The sequence below is a fragment of the Salmo salar genome, chromosome 28 (genome assembly GCF_965601325.2).
Source record: "Salmo salar chromosome 28, fSalSal1, whole genome shotgun sequence".
Classification (NCBI taxonomy): Eukaryota; Metazoa; Chordata; class Actinopteri; order Salmoniformes; family Salmonidae; genus Salmo; species Salmo salar.
Genome location: NC_138318.1, coordinates 17,912,963 through 17,935,094, shown reverse-complemented (window position 1 = coordinate 17,935,094; position 22,132 = coordinate 17,912,963). Strand labels below are relative to the sequence as shown.

General features: G+C 43.5%; 1 protein-coding gene across 1 annotated transcript in view; it reads left to right on the top strand.

The window, feature by feature from the left end:
* Positions 1-11,128: 11,128 nt before the first annotated feature.
* LOC106589575 (extracellular serine/threonine protein kinase FAM20C) overlaps positions 11,129-22,132 on the top strand; it is a 68,038-nt gene continuing 57,034 nt past the window's right edge. The window contains exons 1-2 of the mRNA XM_014179708.3: positions 11,129-12,671; positions 13,053-13,231. Coding sequence (XP_014035183.1) covers positions 11,932-12,671; positions 13,053-13,231 — 919 coding nt within the window. The 5' untranslated portion in view covers positions 11,129-11,931. The remainder of the gene's footprint in view (positions 12,672-13,052; positions 13,232-22,132) is intronic.

Sequence of the window (22,132 nt, the reverse complement as noted above, 5' to 3'; positions counted from 1 at the left end):
ACACTCCTCTTCTGCACATCTATCACCCCCGTGTTTAATTTGACATATTTTAATAATTTCACTACTACGGCCTATTTATTGCCTCACCCCCCTTATCCTACAGTGAGGGGAAAAAGTATTTGATCCCCTACTGATTTTGTACGTTTGCCCACTGACAAAGAAATTATCAGTCTATAATTTTAATGGTAGGTTTATTTGAACAGTGAGAGGCAGAATAACAACAAAAAAATCCAGAAAACCGCAGGTCAAAAATGTTATAAAATGATTTGCATTTTAATGAGGGAAATAAGTATTTGACCCCTCTGCAAAACATGACTTAGTACTTGGTGGCAAAACCCTTGTTGGCAATCACAGAGGTCAGACGTTTCTTGTAGTTGGCCACCAGGTTTGCACACATCTCAGCAGGGATTTTGTCCCACTCCTCTTTGCAGATTTTCTCCAAGTCATTAAGGTTGAGGCTGACGTTTGGCAACTCGAACCTTCAGCTCCCTCCACAGATTTTCTATGGGATTAAGGTCTGGAGACTGGCTAGGCCACTCCAGGACCTTAATGTGCTTCTTCTTGAGCCACTCCTTTGTTGCCTTGGCTGTGTGTTTTGGGTCATTGTCATGCTAGCATACCCATCCACAACCCATTTTCAATGCCCTGGCTGAGGGACGGAGGTTCTCAGCCAAGATTTAATGGTACATGGCCCCGTCCATCGTCCCTTGATGCGGTGAAGTTGTCCTGTCCCCTTAGCAGAAAAACACCCCTAATGCATAATGTTTCCACCTCCATGTTTGACGGTGGGGATGATGTTCTTGGGATCATAGGCAGCATTCCTCCTCCTCCAAACATGGCAAGTTGAGATGATGCCAAAGAGCTCCATTTTGGTCTCATCTGACCACAACACTTTCACCCAGTTGTCCTCTGAATCATTCAGATGTTCATTGGCAAACTTCAGACAGGCATGTATATGTGCTTTCTTGAGCAGGGGGACCTTGCGGGCGCTGCAGGATTTCAGACCTTCACAGCGTAGTGTGTGACCAATTGTTTTCTTGGTAACTATGGTCCCAGCTGCCTTGAGATCATTGACAAGATCCTCCCGTGTAGTTCTGGGCTGATTCCTCACCGTTCTCATGATCATTGCAACTCCACGAGGTGAGATCTTGCATGGAGCCCCAGGCCGAGGGAGATTGACAGTTCTTTTGTGTTTCTTCCATTTGCGAATAATCTCACCAACTGTTGCCACCTTCTCACCAAGCTGCTTGGCGATGGTCTTGTAGCCCATTCCAGCCTTGTGTAGGTCTACGATCTTGTCCCTGACATCCTTGGAGAGCTCTTTGGTCTTGGCCATGGTGGAGAGTTTGGAATCTGATTGATTGCTTCTGTGGACAGGTGTCTTTTATACAGGTAACAAGCTGAGATTAGGAGCACTCCCTTTGAGATGTTTCTATAATTTGATTGGAGTCCACCTGTGGTAAATTAAATTGATTGGACATGATTTGGAAAGGCACACACACCTGTCTATATAAGGTCCCACAGTTGACAGTGCAAGTCAGATCAAAAACCAAGCCAGGAGGTTGAAGGAATTGTCCGTAGAGCTCCGAGACAGGATTGTGTCGAGGCACAGATCTGGGGAAGGGTACCAAAATATTTCTGAAGCATTGAAGGTCCCCAAGAATACAGTGGTCTAAATGATTCTTAAATGGAAGAAGTTGGAACCACCAAGACTTTTCCTAGTGCTGGTCGCCCGGCCAAACTGAGCAATTGGGGGAGAAGGGTCTTGGTCAGGGAGGTGACCAAGAACCCGATGGTCACTCTGACAGAGCTCCAGAGTTCCTCTGTGGAGATGGGAAAACCTTCCAGAAGGACAACCATCTCAGCAGAACTCCACCAATCAGGTCTTTATGGTAGAGTGGCCAGATGGAAGCCACTCCTCAGTAAAAGGCACAAGCCCACTTGGAGTTTGCCAAAAGACACATAAAGGACTGTCAGACCATGAGAAACATGATTCTTTGGTATGATGAAACCAGGTTGAACTCTTTGGCCTGAATGCCAAGTGTCACGTCTGAAGGAAACCTGGTACCAGCCCTACGGTGAAGCATGGTGGTGGCAGCAGCAGGCTGTGGAGATGTTTTTTCAGTGTCAGGTACTGGGAGACTAGTCAGGATCGAGGTAAAGATGAATTGAGCAAAGTACAGAGAGATCCTTGATGAACACCTGCTCCAGAGCGCTCAGGACCTCAGACTGGGGCAAAGGTTCACCTTCCAACAGGACAACGACCCTAAGCACCCAGCCAAGACAACGCAGGAGTGGCCCAGCCAGAACCGGATGGAACATCTCTGGAAAGACCTGAAAATAGCTGTGCAGCGACACTCCCTGTCCAACCTGACAGAGCTTGAGAGGATCTGCAGAGAAGAATCTCCCCAAATACAGGTGTGCCAAGCTTTAATCGCTGCCAAAGGTGCTTCAACCAAGTACTGAGTAAAGGGTCTGAATACTTATGTAAATGTGATACTTCCATTTTTTAGGTTTAATACATTTGCAAAAATTTCTAAAAATATTGTTTTTGCTTGTCATTATGGGGTATTGTGTGTAGATTGATGTGGAAAAAAGGTATTTAATACATTTTAGAATAAGGCTGTAACGTAACAAAATGTGGAAGAATTCAAGGGGTCTGAGTTCTTTCCAAATGCACTGTAAATGTAATTAAAGTATAATGGCTAGTATAATGGCAACGAGAGACGGAAATGGGATGAGTGGAAGAGCCCTGGACACCTCAGAGAAGTGTCTGATGCCTTCCAGTCACCCCATCCCTATCCCCCAGCTAAAGCCCCTCTCCATTCTCACCAATAGCCACCACTGAATCTTAGTTATTATGACAAACAAGGAATAATAATGATTTGACATCCTTTCCTAATCTGTCCTGAACTCTTATTCATTTTACAGCAGGTTTGCAAGTCACACATTTTTTTATAAAATGACATTGTTATATATTTAAGTCCTTCTTTCTCTCTCCCAAACCAAATCCACCCCCCCCCCCAGTTCTCCCCTATTTACTCCACCCAAGCCAAGCTTATCCTGACCTCCTATCTTTACTCGCCCTTACCCACCCAAGCCAAGCTTGTCCCACCCTCCCTTCCTTTAATAACCTTTTAGAGCTAGGACAACTTCCTGTGAAACTGGAGGGCGCGCAATTCAAATAAATAATTATAAAAATTATGGATATTAAACATTTAGGTACATATAAGTGTCTTATATTGGTTGAAAGCTTAAATTCTTGTTAATCAAACTGCACTGTCCGATTTACAGTAGCTATTACAGCGAAAACATGCCATGCGATTGTTTGAGGACGGCGCCCCACATCAAAATATTTTTCCACCGGCACAGGTTTCATAAATTCACAAATAGCGATTAAATATTCACTTACTTTTTGAAAATCTTCCTCTGATTTGTCATCCAAAGGGTCCCAGCTATAACATGTAGTGTCGTTTTGTTAGATAAAATCCTTCTTTATATCCCAAAAAGTCAGTTTAGTTGGCACCATCGATTTGAGTAATCCACTCGTTCAACATGCAGAGAAAGGAATCCGAAAATCTATCCCTAAACTTTGTGTCAACAAGTCAAAATAAGTTTCTATTTACTCCTCAGATACCCTAAAATGTAATCAAACTATAATATTTCTTACGGAAAGAAGTATGTTCAACAGGAAACCGATTTTAGCAGGTGCGTCCTGTCTTCATGGCGCACGCAAACACGAATTTCCAAGACTGTGTCCTTCTGCTAAAACTGATATTTCTTATTCGTTTTTGAAGTTACAAGCCTGAAAACTTGAACATAGACTGCTGACACCCCGTGGAAGCAATAGGAATTGCATACTGGGAGATAATTTTTATTATGACCTTATACTTGCCATTCTAAGAAGATGGTTTCTCCCCCCAAAAATATTCTGGTTGTTTTTTCTTTGGATTTTCTCCTACCATATCTATTGTGTTATATTCTCCTACATTACAAACTTCAAAGTGTTTTCTTTCCAATGGTACCAATTATATGCATATCCTGGCTTCAGGGCCTGAGCAACAGGCAGTTTACTTTGGGCACGTCATTCTGGTGGAAATTGTGAAAAAAGGGGCCTAGCCCTCACCCTTGCCCCCCATGCCAAGCTTATCACCACCTCCAATCCATGCTCTCTCTTACCCACCCAGGCCAAGTTTATCACCACCTCCCATCCATGCTCTCTCTTACCCCCCAGGCCTAGTTTATCACCACCTACCATCCATGCTCTCTCTTACCCACCAAGGCCAAGTTTATCCCAACCTCCCGTCTTTTCCCCACTTCCTTTATGCTGCAAAGAAACCACTACTTGTCACGCCCTGACCATAGAGAGCCTTTTTATTCTCTATGTTGGTTAGGTCGGGGTGTGACTAGGGTGGGTGAACTAGTGTGTTTATTTTTATGTTGGACTGGTATGGTTCCCAATCAGAGGCAGCTGTTTATCGTTGTCTCTGATTGGGGATCATATTTAGGCAGCCATTTCCGCACTGTGTTTTGTGGGATCTTGTTTTTGTGTAGTTGCCTGTGAGCACTCCTGACGTCACATTGCGTTCATTCTTTATAGTTTTTTGTGTGTTTCATTGATTAAACATGTGGAACTCTACGTACGCTGCGCCTTGGTCCAGTTCTTACGACAATCGTGACAGAAGATCACACCACACCAGGACCAAGCAGCGTGCCCGGGAGGAGAAGGTATCCTGGGCTTGGGAGGAGATAAAGGAGGAGAAGACATCCTGGACGTGGGAGGAAATTATGGCTGGAGACGAAAGCCTTCCTTGGAAGCAGACGCAAGGAGAGAAGGGAGGACAGCGACAACGCCGGGGTTCGCGGCCACGTAGAAAGCCCAAAAGACAACCCACATTTCTTTGGGGGGGGGGGGGGGGTACAGTCACGCCCTGACCATAGAGAGCCTTTTTATTCTCTATTTTGATTAGATCGGGGTGTGACTAGGGTGGGTGAACTAGTGTGTTTATTTTTATGTTGGCCTGGTATGGTTCCCAATCAGAGGCAGCTGTTTATTGTTGTCTCTGATTGGGGATCATATTTAGGTAGCCATTTCCCCACTGTGTTTTGTGGGATCTTGTTTTTGTGTAGTTGCCTGTGAGCACTCCTGACGTCACATTGCGTTCATTCTTTATTGCTTTTTGTGTGAGTTTCATTGATTAAACATGTGGAACTCTACGTACGCTGCGCCTTGGTCCAGTTCTTACGACGATCGTGACACTACTAAAGGACACCAATAATAATAAGAGACTTGCTTGTGCCAAAGAACAAGCAATGTACATTAGTCCAGTGGAAATCTGTCTTTTTATCTGATGAGTCCAAATTATAAATGTTTGGTTCCAACCAGCGTGTCTTTATGAGACGCAGAGTAGGTGAATGAATGATCTCCACATGTATGGTTCCCACCGTGAAACATGGAGGAGGAGGTGTGATGGTGTGGGGGTGCTTTGCTGGTGACACTGTCTGTGATTTATTTTGAATTCTAGGCAAACTAGGCTAACTTAACTAGCATGGCTACCACAGCATTCTGCAGCAATACGCCATCCCATCTGGTTTGCGCTTGGTGGGACTATCATTTGTTTTTCAACAGGACAATGACCTAACACACCTCCAGGCTGTTTAAGGGCTATTTGACCAAGAAGGAGTGTGATGAGTGCTACATCAGATGACCTGGCCTCCACAATCACCCGACCTCAACCCGAATTGAGGCGGTTTGGGATGAGTTGGACTGCAGAGTGAAGGAAAAGCAGCCAACAAGTGCTCAGCATATGTGGGAACTCCTTCAAGAATGTTGAAAAAGCATTCCAGGTGAAGCTGGTTGAGAGCATGCCAAGAGTGTGCAAAGCTGTCATCAAGGCAAAGGGTGTCTTCACTATTATTCTACAATGTAGAAAATAGTAAAAATAAAGAAAAACCCTTGAATGAGTAGGTGTGTCCAAACTTTTGACTGATACTGTATATAAAAGAAAGAAATTGTGGGGGGTGGAATACCTACAGGGATAACAATCTTAAAACTATTCGCTAAGACTTTAAGAGGTTAAATAAGAAGCCTTTCTCGTCCATAAACGTATGTAAGAATGGTCTCGTCTTCTACACCCAGATGGGGCGAACCTATAGGGAACTAGGCCATGAAGAGCACTATATTCCATTCCTGTACATCCTCCTCTGAATATTCCATTCCTGTACATCCTCCTCTGAATATTAGATTCCTATATATCCTCCTCTGAAAATGCTAAATGCTTGAATACATAATATACATTGTGTTAAGCAATTATCATCCTTGTGTGAGCCACAAAGCAAAGATGGCATGTTGCTTGATTGCATTTTACAGCTTTCAGAGTGCACTGCACTCTTCTCATCACAATACCTGTCTCTCTTTACACACATAATTGGCACCTTAAGAAATTAAACAAAATGGAAAGGTTCAAACAGATGGAGGGAAACTGTCCCACATGTAAAATCTACAGTGGCTTTACAAGTGTCTGGCAATTAAAAGCTTTGAGTCGTTGTAATTCATACATAGACAATGACAAAATATTCCAAAGGTGTTCATCTTAATTCACATTTGAAATGGCACCCTATTCCCTACTGTGCCATATAGGGAATAGGGTGCCTTTTCAACCTAGCATATACTAATGAAGTCATTATTGGCAGTTAAAGGGGCCATTTAAATGATCATCTCCACGTCCCTTCAATTCAACAGCGGCTGGCCTGTGAACCCCACTCGAAATAATTAAAACATGGAAGACTTGAAGATGGAGAAAAGGAGGTGAATTAGCCAGGGCTGGATGGATGTGTATTGATGTCAGTTGGGTAGGCATCTGCTGCGGGAGGGATAGAGGGAACAAATTAAGGAGTAATAAGTGGACGTTGTGTGGCTTATTGGGGCCAACAGAGGGCAATGTTATCTGTAATATCCATTTAAATCTGCCATTATCAGATGCAGCAGCACATCAGGGATGGAAATGAGGCTTGTTCCATGGATGTTCCATTCAACCCCGGTCACGCCAAGGGCAGATTCCCACAAATCCAGCTACCACACAATACATATGTAGCGTTTTGGAGCGCAATGATGAGGAGGGGTGGTAGAGAGGGGTTGGAGAAAGTGAAGAGGAAAGGCCAACTGAAGTCCACTTCTCTGATAACATATAGAAATGTCAGCATTTCTTATTTTTCCTTTTAAAAGCTTGAGGGTGACTTTCACATCTTAACTTTATGTATTTCCATTCCATATAGTGGTGTGTGTCCCAATGATGTAATTCCTAACCAACCACTCCGATACAGTACCAGTCCAACATTTACCTCATATTTCAGCACAGAAGCTCACAAAGTAGTGCATTCACACCACTTTAAAATCAAGTAAGCAACATTCTTCCCAATTGCAACTTTAATTCCTTTCCCACCAAAACCACAGCCCTGACCTGACCAAGCTCTAAAGCCTATCAGAGCCTATTTCCCACCAAAACCACAGCCCTGACCTGACCAACCTCTAAAGCCTATCAGAGCCTATTTCCCACCAAAACCACAGCCCTGACCTGACCAACCTCTAAAGCCTATCAGAGCCTATTTCCCACCAAAACCACAGCCCTGACCTGACCAACCTCTAAAGCCTATCAGAGCCTATTTCCCACCAAAACCACAGCCCTGACCTGACCAAGCTCTAAAGCCTATCAGAGCCTATTTCCCACCAAAACCACAGCCCTGACCTGACCAACCTCTAAAGCCTATCAGAGCCTATTTCCCACCAAAACCACAGCCCTGACCTGACCAACCTCTAAAGCCTATCAGAGCCTATTTCCCACCAAAACCACAGCCCTGACCTGACCAAGCTCTAAAGCCTATCAGAGCCTATTTCCCACCAAAACCACAGCCCTGACCTGACCAACCTCTAAAGCCTATCAGAGCCTATTTCCCACCAAAACCACAGCCCTGACCTGACCAACCTCTAAAGCCTATCAGAGCCTATTTCCCACCAACCCTATATAACAAATAGACATATCACCCACTGCTAAGATAGCATAGATGAAGATAAGGATTTGCTAGGTCACTGTACTCCCCAATACATATAAGACAGGGGTGTCAAACTCATTCTGCAGGTTTTTGGTGCTTCCTTTCAGTTAAGACCTAGACAACCAGGCGAGGGAAGTTCCTTGCTAATTAGTGACTTTAACTCATCAATCAAGTCCAAGGTGGAGCAAAAACCCGCAAACACTCTGCCCTCCGTGAAATGACTTTGACACGTGGTATAAGACATCAATCTATGTTCATTTACCCCAAATGATAACCTCTGCTGTGCCTAGATACCATTGTCATCTCACATAAAGAGCATTTAGTTGATGTGTTGTGGACAATAAGACAATAGGGGAAAGGTTTATAATTTTGTTTCTATAATACATGAATTGAGTTGTTTCGCTAAATGTATTGTCTCTAGTATTAAAACACACAGGTGTGAGGGTTATGAGACAGATTGAAGATTTACAGAAACGTTCTTCCTGCGATGTTCTGAAACATGACACGGTGGGCTGCAACGCGACTTAATCAAGAGTTGTGTAACATATTTTTTATAGGGCAATGATCAGTAAAATAGCAAGAATACTAAGGTTGAAAGGTTGAAAGAACTTCACAATCCAGTTAGTCTTTCAGGCCAGGGGGTTTGTGAGGATTCACTGACCCATTGACTGCACGCTATCTTCATGCCTACCCAACTGACATCAATACACATCCATCCAACCCTGGCTAATTCACCTCAGGTAGGAGAGGAAGCTAGAATAGCCAATTGTCGGGAAGATGTAATTGTGGGGCGATGGGCAACAAAAGCCTTGTTATTGTTGTCATCTGGCGGAGGGGGGAAGGGGCTAGGTCATTCCATATCCAGACACATGTCACTGGTTGTCCTGTCAGCTGTGCCAGCCAGAGATAACACCGAGCAGTGTGTCAAGTAAAGGGCATTCTAGGTGATGTGTTGTGGCCAATAAGTCAATGGGGGAAACGTCTATTTGCTTCAATTAATTCATTTAGAAATGTATCAATAATTGTATTGATTGTTTCCCCTCATCTCACAGCAGTCTTTACTGGTACAGGTGGCCAATGGTATTGGACCACCTGTAAAATGTTGTCTTCCTCTTACAGGCCAATGATCAGTTACACAACAAGAATACAAAGGTGTTCTTGACTCATATTGAAAGGTTGAATGAACTGCACTGTCCAGTCGGTCATTCAAGCCAGGGAGTTTGTGAGGATTCACTGACCCATTGACTGACTGCATGACATCACCATCATGCCTACCTGACTGACATCAATACACATTTATTTCACCCTAGGCAAGAGAGAGGAAGGTAGATTGGTCATTGTAGATGATTATAGGGGATGATGGGCAACAAGCGAAGCATTGTCTCTATATAGTCTGAATCAATGCCATCACACACCACTGACTGAAGTTGAATTACTAGTTATTTACTAGCAATTTTTATGAGTTTCTTCAAGGCCTTAAAAGTCAATGTGTGACCCCATGTCATCCCTGCAGAAGGCTACATAGCAATTTGGTGAACTAATCTGTAGTCTATTAAGTAAGGGCTATGTTCCTCCTCCTCTGTCTCACACAATAGGCAAGACTGTAGAGGTCCTTTGTGTTAGGTGAGTGAGTCACTAGACTGTTACTCACTTCCCAGAAAGGCTCCTTTGGTAGGACTGGAATAAACCCATCATTTCTCACTCACTCACTCACTCACTCACTCACTCACTCACTCACTCACTCACTCACTCACTCACTCACTCACTCACTCACTCACTCACTCACTCACTCACTCACTCACTCACTCACTTTAGTACACACACACACAGCTACAAAAACACACACGCAGGCAGGCACACACACACACTTACAATTTAGTACTCAGATTCACAATGATCATTACATTCACATCTAATCTTGCCTTTACAGATACTTCATTATTGTACCGCTGAAGAATGGTGCAGCTAAAGTCATTATTGTACCACTGTAGAATGGTGCAGCTAAAGTCATTATTGTACCGCTGTAGAATGGTGCAGCTAAAGTCATTATTGTACCGCTGTAGAATGGTGCAGCTAAAGCCATTCCTGTACCGCTGTAGAATGGTGCAGCCAAAGCCATTCCTGTACCGCTGTAGAATGGTGCAGCTAAAGCCATTCCTGTACCGCTGTAGAATGGTGCAGCCAAAGCCATTCCTGTACCGCTGTAGAATGGTGCAGCCAAAGCCATTCCTGTACCGCTGTAGAATGGTGCAGCTAAAGCCATTCCTGTACCGCTGTAGAATGGTGCAGCCAAAGCCATTCCTGTACCGCTGTAGAATGGTGCAGCTAAAGCCATTCCTGTACCGCTGTAGAATGGTGCAGCCAAAGCCATTCCTGTACCGCTGTAGAATGGTGCAGCTAAAGCCATTCCTGTACCGCTGTAGAATGGTGCAGCTAAAGCCATTCCTGTACCGCTGTAGAATGGTGCAGCCAAAGCCATGCTGCTTTTACTGTAATACAAAATGTCATAACAAAAGGTAATCATGGTGGGCATGATCAGTCGGTCACACGTGGATAATAACCTACAGACTGTTCTTTAACCCATCTCCCATTATCTTCCCTGCAGTTATCATCCAACCATCCTAACCATAACCATCCCTTCAGTAGCTTTACTGCTGGGCCAATTAGCCAAGACATTGGTGTGTTGATTGGGAAGTGGAGAGGCAGAAGATGTGAATATTGCAGCAGCCAACTGTTGTTTCAATACATATCCACACTGTCTGGTATTGCTGTGGTTGTTTTTGTATATACTGTGTGTTGATAATGCGCTGTACAGATACCGCTGATTTGATTGAATGGAGGCCCCTGACTGACACTGACATGTCTCCATGAGGATGCCTCCTTGATTCCATCAGATCCATTTCACTAATCAATAGGCATACATCATCTAACGTAGCTACATACAATATTGTGCCACAATGGATTTTCACCACTAGGATGAGACGCCCTCTTCTTGCACAGCCTGGATTTGCAGGGGGAATGTTTTTAGGAAGAACACAGGCTACAGACACAGGCAGGCAGGCACTTGAGGCTCAGATGGTTGCTGTCCCCCTCTCTCTCCGACTGTGGGAGAGACTCAGCCAATCTGTGCACGGTGACGCTGCACAAGGCTGGATCTAGACGCGCTTCATCATAATATTTAACACACCCAACCTCAATCTCACATGCGAAGGACAGTGATTGTCTTTTTCCTTGCTCACAAGGCACACTGTAGTCTATCTCCGATAAAGAAACCGAATCGGCACCTATCCGAATTATTTGTTTGATTCGTCTCGCTTTGGTTGTTTTGTATTGCCTGTCTTTATTCGGGATTTGCTGTGAACATTGCCATTTATTCTCATCCTGGGTCGCTTACTGTACTTTGCCTGCTGCGCCTTTACACGTTGTTTTATTGTTTCTAGTGGCAAAGGAGGAGTCTTTCGAATAGTCTTCTTTTAAAAATATATTTTGACATTGGTGAATAGCGCTCTCTGCGCTTTTCCTATCCCGGACTGGACCAATGCGTAGCCCGTGCCCAGCGGATCCACGACAGCTCCGTTTCTCACACAGCAGAGTTCACGCTCAATGGCCGGACCGATGTGCGCCAGCAGTCCCCGCCAACATACACCTCTGATGGATCATTTATCTACCGTTTTTGAGCTGCTTTCGGGACCCTTGCACTTCCTTTATACCTTATATTGTGCGTAAAGCCTTGGGGTCGGAGCTGTAGAGCGAAAGCAATTGAGATAATGCCGCTTCCCCAACTCGACCATTGGTCTGAACCGATTCGACCTGTTTTATCTGGGCGCATTCGGAGAATCCTCTCGTTCTGAATCACAAAACGAGCCTGCCGTCTGGATTTCTATGTGGTTGGAAATACAAAAGTTGAACACTGAAACATTTAGTCTACTCAAGACGGCAAGAAGTGAAGATGGTTACGTGTTCAACGTGTATTTCATTAAAGTGGCGTCCAGTGTGATAAACATAATCAGTGATGTAGTGAGTCTGTTCATATGCGTGCTCATCATTTGCAGTAAATACTCGCAACTGCTCAAACAGGGGACTATGAAGATGATACTCTTCAGGAAATTCCGGGTTTTGATTCTCATGGTGTTTCTAATCGCCTGCTCGATGCACATCATGATAGACTTGTTACCAAAGCTGGAGAGGCGCAGCAACAGCGGCTGCTCCTGCTCGCACAAGCCGAGCGAGGACCCTCAGAACTGGGCTAAACACCGAGCCAGGTCGGGAGCGGAGTCAGGCTGGCCTAACAAACACACACTGAGAATCCTCCAGGACTTCAGCAATGAGCCAAACTCTAACATCTCTTCCCATTCTCTGGAGAAGAACCCCAAAGCGGGAAACAAAACGGAAGCCTTTAAACGGCTTGAACATTATGCACAAAATGGTGACAAAAAGAGACGGTTCATACAGGACACTGTGGTCACCAAAAACATACCTGTCAAGGGTTCAAGGTTGCTGGCTCTGTTTGACCACCCGTTATTCAAGAGAGCCTTACCGTCTCTGACCGACGAAGACACCTTGTTCAACGTCAACACAGACATCAGATTTGACCCCGACGCCGCCACAGAGAATCAGGAATGGTAACATATATTTTGTATATATTTATAGACCATCACCACAATCGAAAAGTGATTATTAGCCTCTTTAAATTCAACTCAAGACAAGAGCATAAATTAAACAAACAATACACCTAGGATATTATGTGTAAATTACAAATTGAATCTTGTTATTTCACATTAATAAAGGTGTTTTTACAGAAATGGTTATAGGCTACCTAAACATATTAGCAAATGTCCCTCTTGCAAATTCAAGTCATGTCATGTCAAAACATGTCACCTCTTAACACATGAAACACTAAAACAGCTGAAACACTAAAAAGGAGGGTGGTCCAGGGCTACAGAAAAAAGCATACTCATGTCATAACACGGATCACCTCCTCCTCCCTCCCTTCTTCCCCCCAGGCACGCTGAAGGGAACATGGAGGAGTACACTCCAACAGGAGGAGAGCTGACGGCTGACTCCTATCCCAACTGGCTCCGCTTTCACATAGGGATTAATCGATATGAGCTCTACTCCAGACATAACCTAGTCATCGATGCTCTGCTCAGGGACCTGGTCTCACAGAGAATCACCAGCGTCGGTAAGTGAGAGGAGAGGAGAGGAGAGGAGAGGAGAGAAGGCAGCGTCTCTATAGCCTTGTCTCAGATCTGTTTGTACTTTATTCAGCCAAACCTTATGTCATATAGCAGGTTTAGGCAACCCTGGTTCTGGAGTGCCACATGCACTTATTTATTTTGGTTTAACCAACATGGAAGTCCAGGTGTGTTGAATTTAGACATACCCACAGGAAGTGGGGGTGCTGAGGGTGGTGCAGCACCCCCTGAAAAATCAGGATAAAAAAAGCATATATATAAAAAACGATGTATCACCCCCACCCACAAACCGCTATGAATTTATTTTGGACCATGAATTTAGGCAATCACTGAACTGATCAATGATCTCAGTTGGTCAGGTGTGGTGCCTACAGTGTAGTCGGAAGTAAATTCTGTAGTACCCGCGGCACTCCAGGAACAGAGTTGTCTACCCCGTCATTGAGGTTGAGATACTAGCCTGGTTCCAGATCTGAATGTAGCCAACTCCTCTGACTATCATTGTCACAGAGGACTTGGCGAAGGCACATACAGATTTGGGACTGGCTAGTTTCTCCTCCATATGGCACAGCAATAGTCAGAGTAGTTAGCTAAACTAAGCACATAAGGGTCTTTCTATAAACAAGGGTACCAGTGAGAATTTCCCACACTGGACAACTTGTTACAGCTGTTGATAAGTCATTGATAATAATCTGCTAATTTATTTCATGTCATTACATTAAGATATAAGGGGGATCATAGCTATATTTAATACAATTCATAACTTGATGTTTAATTCTTTGTCATGGTTGGTGTCTTGATGGATTTTTCCAAAATCGTGTGACATAAAACATTACTTTTCTGTCCTTGCATTTATGGCAGTGTAAGTTGACGTTATGTCATATATTAAGCATTAATCATTTAAATTAGACAATGAACGTGAACCCTGTAAGAATCCTGGATCTAGCTGTCGGACAGTTTGTTGTATAGAGATCTCAGAAATGCAGTGTAACTACATAACATTTTGTGTCTTCTTATGTTACGGGGTGAAAACAGTTTTCATGTGCACACAAATCCCAAATAATAATTCACTTGCAAAATCGAAAGACGCTAACCGAAAGAGTAACCATAACTTGATATTTAAAACCTAAATTGATACTGTCGTTAACGTGTTTTTTCAATAATTATGCCTAATACTTGTTGGATGCGCATTTGGTGTCCAGCTGATTAGTTACGCTGGGATATTTTCACATGTCATCATCTGTACTAGAAAGGAATTTTCCGAATGACAGTCAAGTGACAAGCAGCTGTTCTGATAGCACATGCGATGCAACAACAGCCCAAGTGCTGGAAAAAAAGGTGGTTTCGAGGAATGTCCAGAATAATTTGGTGTCTCATTCGTTACGCAGGTGAAGACACTTGTGCCTGGATACACGTTGGGTCTAAAATCCCTAGCGAATTTATGTTGATCATCTGTTATCTGCTTGATTTACAGCAGGGTGTCGTTAGATTTAACAGAGAATGCATCAAGGTAATGAGTTCATGTTTTCATATGTTTTTGTGCCTCAGATTGGACACTGTGTACTTTGCGCAATTGTGTAGGATAGACTATTGCACAACACCCAACACTATTCTGATGAATTATTCTGGATATAATGACAACAAATTACATACCTAGTGGGCTTATTCACAACATGATCTGGTAATGAAATAATATGACAAATACATTTCAGTTTCCATGTTACACCTGCAATTTTAAACAATACAATTTCCTCAATTGTAATTATTGTAGTCAATTTAAAAGTTCTCAAGCTCCCTTATAATTGTGATTACGTTTTTGTTTGAATTTCTGTTGCGGTAAAACCACTTGCGGTTATAATGAGGATGACGACATCTAATGTTGGCTTCAACTTGTCTTTCCATACCAATCCTTCCATTTAAAAATGAACCTGGTTGTTGCTCACTTTCTCATTATAAAAACAGCGATAGGTGAGATTAGTGGTACTGCTATTCCTGGCTTTATTATGTGTCCTTGCGTCTGCCACATAGGCTACAGAAAAATAGGCATGCATCCAATCTATTTAGTCAGGCGATGTCCACATTATTCTCACATATTTTAGAATGAAATAATAATTGGAATGTTAATGCATTGGCAAGGCCTAAAAATGTTTTTTTTTCTTGAAGTGGTAAAGGGCCTACTTTTTTTGACATTTTTTGCATGCATTTTGCCGGAAGTGGGCCCTATATGTACAATGATATAAATTATACAACTGTGTTACATTGAGGTCCTTGGAAATTACAGTTAAGTGTTTGAAAAAGTCCCTGAAAGTCCTTGAATTTGACTTGCCAATGTCTGTATGATCGCTGCTTAAAGGATGTATAGTATTAGTACTATGTTGTGGTGTTGGTGTAGTTATGGGTCAATTTGCATATATTCACTTTTATTCCTCTAAGTACACAGGTAGAACTGCATAAAAATCTTTTTTATTTTTGTTTCAAACCATTTTGAAATGTTGATCCCAGTGTCACACTTCGGCTCCATTATTCCTAAAAAGACCCATAAACAGATTACATTTACATTTACATTTAAGTCACTTATCCAGAGCGACTTACAGTAGTGAATGCATACATTTCATGCATTTTTTTTGTTTGTTGTACTGATCTGGGACCAGGCTATGTTCTCTCTCCAGATCCACACACAGTGAAACGAGAGGATGCAGGGTGGATTCAGCCTGGTCTGCCAGTATGGTCAGCTACATGCTCCTCCCTCCAGCCCATGTAATTACACAGCTATATGACTGAGTGGCTAGGATGTGAATGTCAATTGAGACTACAAAAGCCAGCAGTTGGTAGTATGGGTTTTGCTTTGTATAGCAGGCCTAGCTACAGTCAGACCTACTTCACTCATGTACAGAAGGAATACAATACAAATGATAAACAAATATTAGATATTGTATATTGATAGTGTATGACAAATTCCATGTTGTAGTTAATAGGTGATATATTTGGTCATGTGAATTTGATGAGTTTATTTCGCTATATCCACCAATATTTCACATTTGTGTTTTTTCACCAGGAAATATTGCCTATGTGTACCTTCATGTGTGTGTAAAATGTTACTGTTGTCAGATTTTTAATTCATAGATTCTAGGGGTCTATTAAAATGTGTTTTCTTCTGCATTGTTTAGCTGGAATGGAGTGTGTCTATTCTGTATATTTGAGTGTGATATTTGGTTGTCTCACCTAGCTATCTTAAGATGAATGTACTAACTAAGAGCATATGTTAAATGACAAAAATGTTGAAATTAAGTATTTTACATGCAGATCTCATATTACTGTATTGATATATATTGATGTCAGAAATGTATCATTTGCACAGTTCTTTATAAAAAAGGTAGTTATTTGTTACATTTGACTGTGTAAAACCTAGCAGTACTACTTATTTATCTGAGAATGAGGCGTATATACACTACCGGTCAAAAGTTTTAGAACACCTACTCATTCAAGGGGTTTTCTTCATTTGTACTATTTTCTACATTGTAGAATAATAGTGAAGACATCCAAACTATGAAATAACACATATGGAATCATGTAGTAACCAAAAAAGTTTTAAACATATCAAAATCTCTATTTTTTTTTATTTGAGATTCTTCAAATAGCCACTCTTTTCCTTGATGACAGCCTTGCACACTCTTGGCATTCTCTCAACCAGCTTCACCTGGAATGCTTTTCCAACATTCTTGAAGGAGTTCCCACATATGCTGAGCACTTGTTAGCTGCTTTTCCTTAACTCTGCGGTTTGACTTATCCCAAACCATCTCAATTTGGTTGAGGTCGGGGGATTGTGGAGGCCCGGTCATCTGATGCAGCACTCCATCACTCTCCTTCTTGGTAAAATAGCCCTTACACAGCCTGGAGTTGTGTTGGGTCATTGTCCTGATGAAAAACAAATGATAGTCCCACTAAGCCAAAACCAGATGGGATGGCGTATCGCTGCAGAATGCTGTGGTAGCCATGCTTGTTAAGTGTGCCTTGAATCTCTTCACCTACTCTGCGTCTCACAAAGACACAGCGGTTGGAACCAAAAATCTCAAATTTGGACTCATCAGACCAAAAGGACAGATTTCCACCGGTCTGATGTCCATTGCTCGTGTTTCTTGGCCCAAGCAAGTCTCTTCTTCTTATTGGTATCCTTTAGTTGTGGTTTCTTTGCAGCAATTCAACCGTGAAGGCCTGATTCACACAGTCTCCTCTGAACTGTTGATGTTGAGATGTGTCTGTTACTTGAACTCAGTGAAGCATTTATTTGGGCTGCAATTTCTGAGACTGTTAACTCTAATGAACTTCATTAGAGTTACCAGCCTTATCCTCTGCAAATCAAATCACATTTTATTGGTCACATACACATGGTTAGCAGATGTTAATGTGAGTGTAGCGAAATGCTTGTGCTTCTAGTTCTGACAATGCAGTAATATCTAACAAGTAATCTAACAAATTCACAACAACTACCTTGTACACACAAATGTAAAGGGATGAATAAGAATATGTACATGTAAATATATGGATGCAGTAGATGGTATAGCGTACAGTATATACATATGAGATGAGTAATGTAGGATATGTAAACATTTTTAAAGTGGCGTTATTTAAAGTGACTAGTGATACCTTTATTAAGTCAATTTATTTAAGTGGCCAGAGATTTGAGTCTGTATGTTGGCAGCAGCCTCTCTATGTTAGTGATGGCTGTTTAACAGTCTGATGGCCTTGAGATAGAAGCTGTTTTTCAGTCTCTCGGTCCCAGCTTTGCTGCACCTGTACTGACCTCGCCTTCTGGATGATAGCGGGGTGAACAGGTAGTGGCTCGGGTAGTTGTTGTCCTTGATCTTTTTGGCCTTCCTGTGACATCGGGTGCAGTACGTGTCCTGGAGGGCAGGTAGTTTGCCCCCGGTGAAGCGTTGTGCAGATCGCACCACCCTCTGGAGAGCCTTGCGGTTGAGGGCGGTGCAGTTGCCGTTCCAGGTGGTGAAACAGCCTGACAGGATGCTCTCGATTGTGCATTTGTAAAAGTTTGTGAGTGTTTTAGGTGACAAGCCAAATTTCTTCAGCCTCCTAAGGTTGAAGAGGCGCTGTTGCGCCTTCTTCACCATGCTGTCAGTGTGGGTGGACCATTTCAGTTTGTCCGTGATGTGTACGCCGAGGAACTTAAAACTTTCCACCTTCTCCACTACTGTCCCGTTGATGTGGATGGGGGGGGGGGGGGGGGGGGTGCTCCCTCTGCTGTTTTCTGAAGTCCACGATCATTTCCTTTGTTTTGTTGGCATTGAGTGAGATGTTATTTTCCTGACACCACACTCCGAGGGCCCTCACCCCTTCCCTGTAGGCCATCTCGTTATTGTTGGTAATCAGGCCTACCACCATAGTGTCGCCTGCAAACTTAATGATTGAGTTGGAAACGTGCATGGCCACGCAGTCATGGGTGAACAGGGAGTACAGGAGAGGGCTGAGAACGCACCCTTGTGGGGCCCCAGTGTTGAGGATCAGCGGGGTGGATATGTTGTTTCCTACCTTCACAATCTGGGGGCGGCCCGTCAGGAAGTCCAGGACCCAGTTGCACAGGGCGGGGTCGAGACCCTTAATGACGAGTTTGGAGGGTACTATGGTGATAAATACTGAGCTGTAGTCGATGAACAGCATTCTTACATAGGTATTCCTCTTGTCCAGATGGGTCAGGGCAGTGTGCAGTGTGATGGCGATTGCATCGTCAGTAGACCTATTGGGGCGGTAAGCAAATTAGAGTGGGTCTAGGGTATCAGGTAGGGTGGAGGTGATATGATCCTTGACTAGTCTCTCAAAGGACTTCATGATGACAGAAGTGAGTGCAACGGGGGAGTCATTTAGTTCAGTTACCTTAGCTTTCTTGGGAACAGGAACAATAGTGGCCATCTTGAAGCATGTGGGGACAACAGACTGGGATAGGGATTGATTGAATATGTCCGTAAACATACCAGCCAGCTGGTCTGCGCATGCTCCGAGGACGCGGCTAGGGATGCGGTCTGGGCCGGCAGCCTTGTGAGGGTTAACACGTTTAAATGTTTTACTCATGTTGGCCACGGAGAAGGAGAGCTCAGAGGCTTTGGTAGCGCCGTGTCAGTGGCACTGTATTGTCCTCAAAGCGTTTAATTTGTTTAATTTGTCTGTGAGCAAGACATCGATGTCCGCGACGGGGCTGGTTTTCTTTTTGTAATCCGTGAGTGACTGTAGACCCTGACACATGCGTCTCGTGTTTGAGCCGTTGAATTGCGACTTTACTTTGTCTCTATACTGACGCTTTGCTTGTTTGATTGCCTTGCGGAGGGAATAGCTGCACTTTTTTCATACGACATCTCCGATGCACTTGCTAATGGACTCGCTCACCGAGTCAGCATATACATCAATGTTATTGTCTGAGCCTATCCGGGACATATCACAGTCCACGTGATCGAAGCAATCTTGAAGCGTGGAATCCGATTGGTCAGACCAGCGTTGTATAGACCTGAGCTCGGGCGTTTCCTGTTTTAGTTTCTGTCTTTAGGCTGGGAGCAACAAAATGGAGTCGTGATCAGATTTGCAGGGTGGGTGAGGGCTTTGTATGCACCACGGAAGTTAGAGTAGCAATGGTCCAGAATGCTACCAGCTCGTGTTGCGCATTTTATATGCTGATAGAATTTAGGAAGCCTTGTTCTCAGGTTAACTTTGTTAAAATCCCCAGCTACAATAAATACAGCCTCAGGATGTATGGTTTCCAGTTTACATAGAGTCCAGTGAAGTTCTTTCAGGGCCGACGAGGTATTTGCTTGGGGGGGATGTACATGGCTGTGACTATAATCGAAGAGAATTCTCTTGGAAGATAATGCGGTCGGCATTTGACTGCAAGGAATTGTTTACAACATGAGTCGTTAATCATAAGGCATACACCCCCGCCCTTCTTCTTACCAAAGAGATGTTTGTTTCTGTCGGCGCGATGCGTGAAGAAACCGGGTGGCTGTACCGACTCTGACAACATATCCCGAGTGAGCCATGTTTCCGTGAAGCAGAGAATGTTACAATCTCTGATGTCTCTCTGGAAGGAACTCGTGCCCTAATTTCGTCCACCTTGTTATCTAGAGATTGGACATTGGCAAGTAATATGCTCGGAAGCGTGGATGGTGTGCTCACCTTCTGAGTTTGACCAGTAGGCCGCTTCTTCTGCCTCTCCTGCGGCGACCGTGTTGTTTTTGGTCAGCCTCTGGGATAAGATCCCATGTCCAGGGTGGAGGTCCAAACAAAGGATCTGCTTTGGGAAAGACATATTCCTGGTCGTAATGTTGGTAAGTTGACATCGCTTTTATATCCAATAGTTCTTCCCGGCTATATGTAATAACACTTGAGATTTTCTGGGCTAACAATGTAAGAAATAATACATGAAAAAACAAATAACTGCATAGTTTCCTAAGGACCTGAAGCGAGGTGACCATCTCTGTTGGCACCATCTTTCGCAGCAGAGGAAAATCTGGGTCTTCCTTTCCTGTGGCGGTCTTCATGAGAGCCAGTTTGATCATAGCGCTTGATGGTTTTTGCGACTGCACTTGAAGAAACTTTCTAAGTTCTTGACATTTTCCGTATTGACTGACCTTCATGTCTTAAAGTAATAATGGACTGTCATTTCTCTTTGCTTATTTGAGCTGTTCTTGCCATAATATGGACTTGGTCTTTTACCAAATAGGGCTATCTTCTATATACCACCCCTACCTTGTCACAACACAACTCAAATGAATTAAGAAGGAAAGAAATGTTAAGAAGGCACACCTGTTAATTGAAATGCATTACAGGTGACTACCTCATGAAGCTGGTTGAGAGAATGCCAAGAGTGTGCAAAGCTGTCATCAAGGCAAAGGGTGGCTACCTTGAAGAATCTGAAATAGAAAATATATTTTGATTTGTTTAACACTTTTTTTTCATGTGTTATTTCATTGTTTTGATGTCTTCACTATTATTCTACAATGTAGAAAATTGAAAAAACAAAGAAAAACCCTGGAATGAGTATGTGTGTTAAAACTGTAAATATATTTTAAAAAATCCTTACTTTTTTTTCAATTACTAATGTTACTGTCCCCACTACAACAACATCAAATATACTTCAATACATGTCATTTTTTTAGCATTCCATTAATTGCTATGGATGATTGCTCCTACTGAGGAGTGCCAATATGTGTTATGCGGAGTGGAACAGGGGAAACCAAGAGCAGACTCAGACGAGGAGACTGGGATGACGTAACCAAGGTATTTATTGAAACACGGGGAGATGGAGTGCAGGCCAGGGAAAGCTCAGGTGGGTTGCAGGAAACCAGGTGCGGAGGCTGAGGCTGGAGCGAGACAGGGTAAGCAGGTCCGGAGGGGAATCCAAGGGAGTAGTAGAGTGGGGAATCCAGGACAGAGTAGCAGGATGACGAGACGTGGGACTGGAGACAGGGACCAGAGTCAGAGCAGGCAGAACTGTAGCGGAGAGGAAAACAGAGTCAGGCAGGGAAACAGGCACAATAGAACAACAGGATCTAACAGTAACAAACGGCTAGAAGCGTAGACTGACTGAGCAGAGATTCCGATCTGGCAGCGTGGAAGTGGCAGGGCTGAGTATTTGTAGAGGTCTTGATTATGGAACAGGTTGCAACTGGTGGGGATCTGCTCAGACTCCAGTACACCTGTCTCCGCCCACACAATCACACACACACACAGAGAGAGGGGGAGAGGGAGAGAGTACTGGGGAAGTGGTGGCAGGTCAAGGAGACACAGGATGAGCAGTAGAGGGCGTGGCAGGAGCAGATGTAACAATATGACCGACCGGTGGCTTCAAAAGTGTCTCAATGGCCAATACATAGTATCTGCAATCCGGGGTT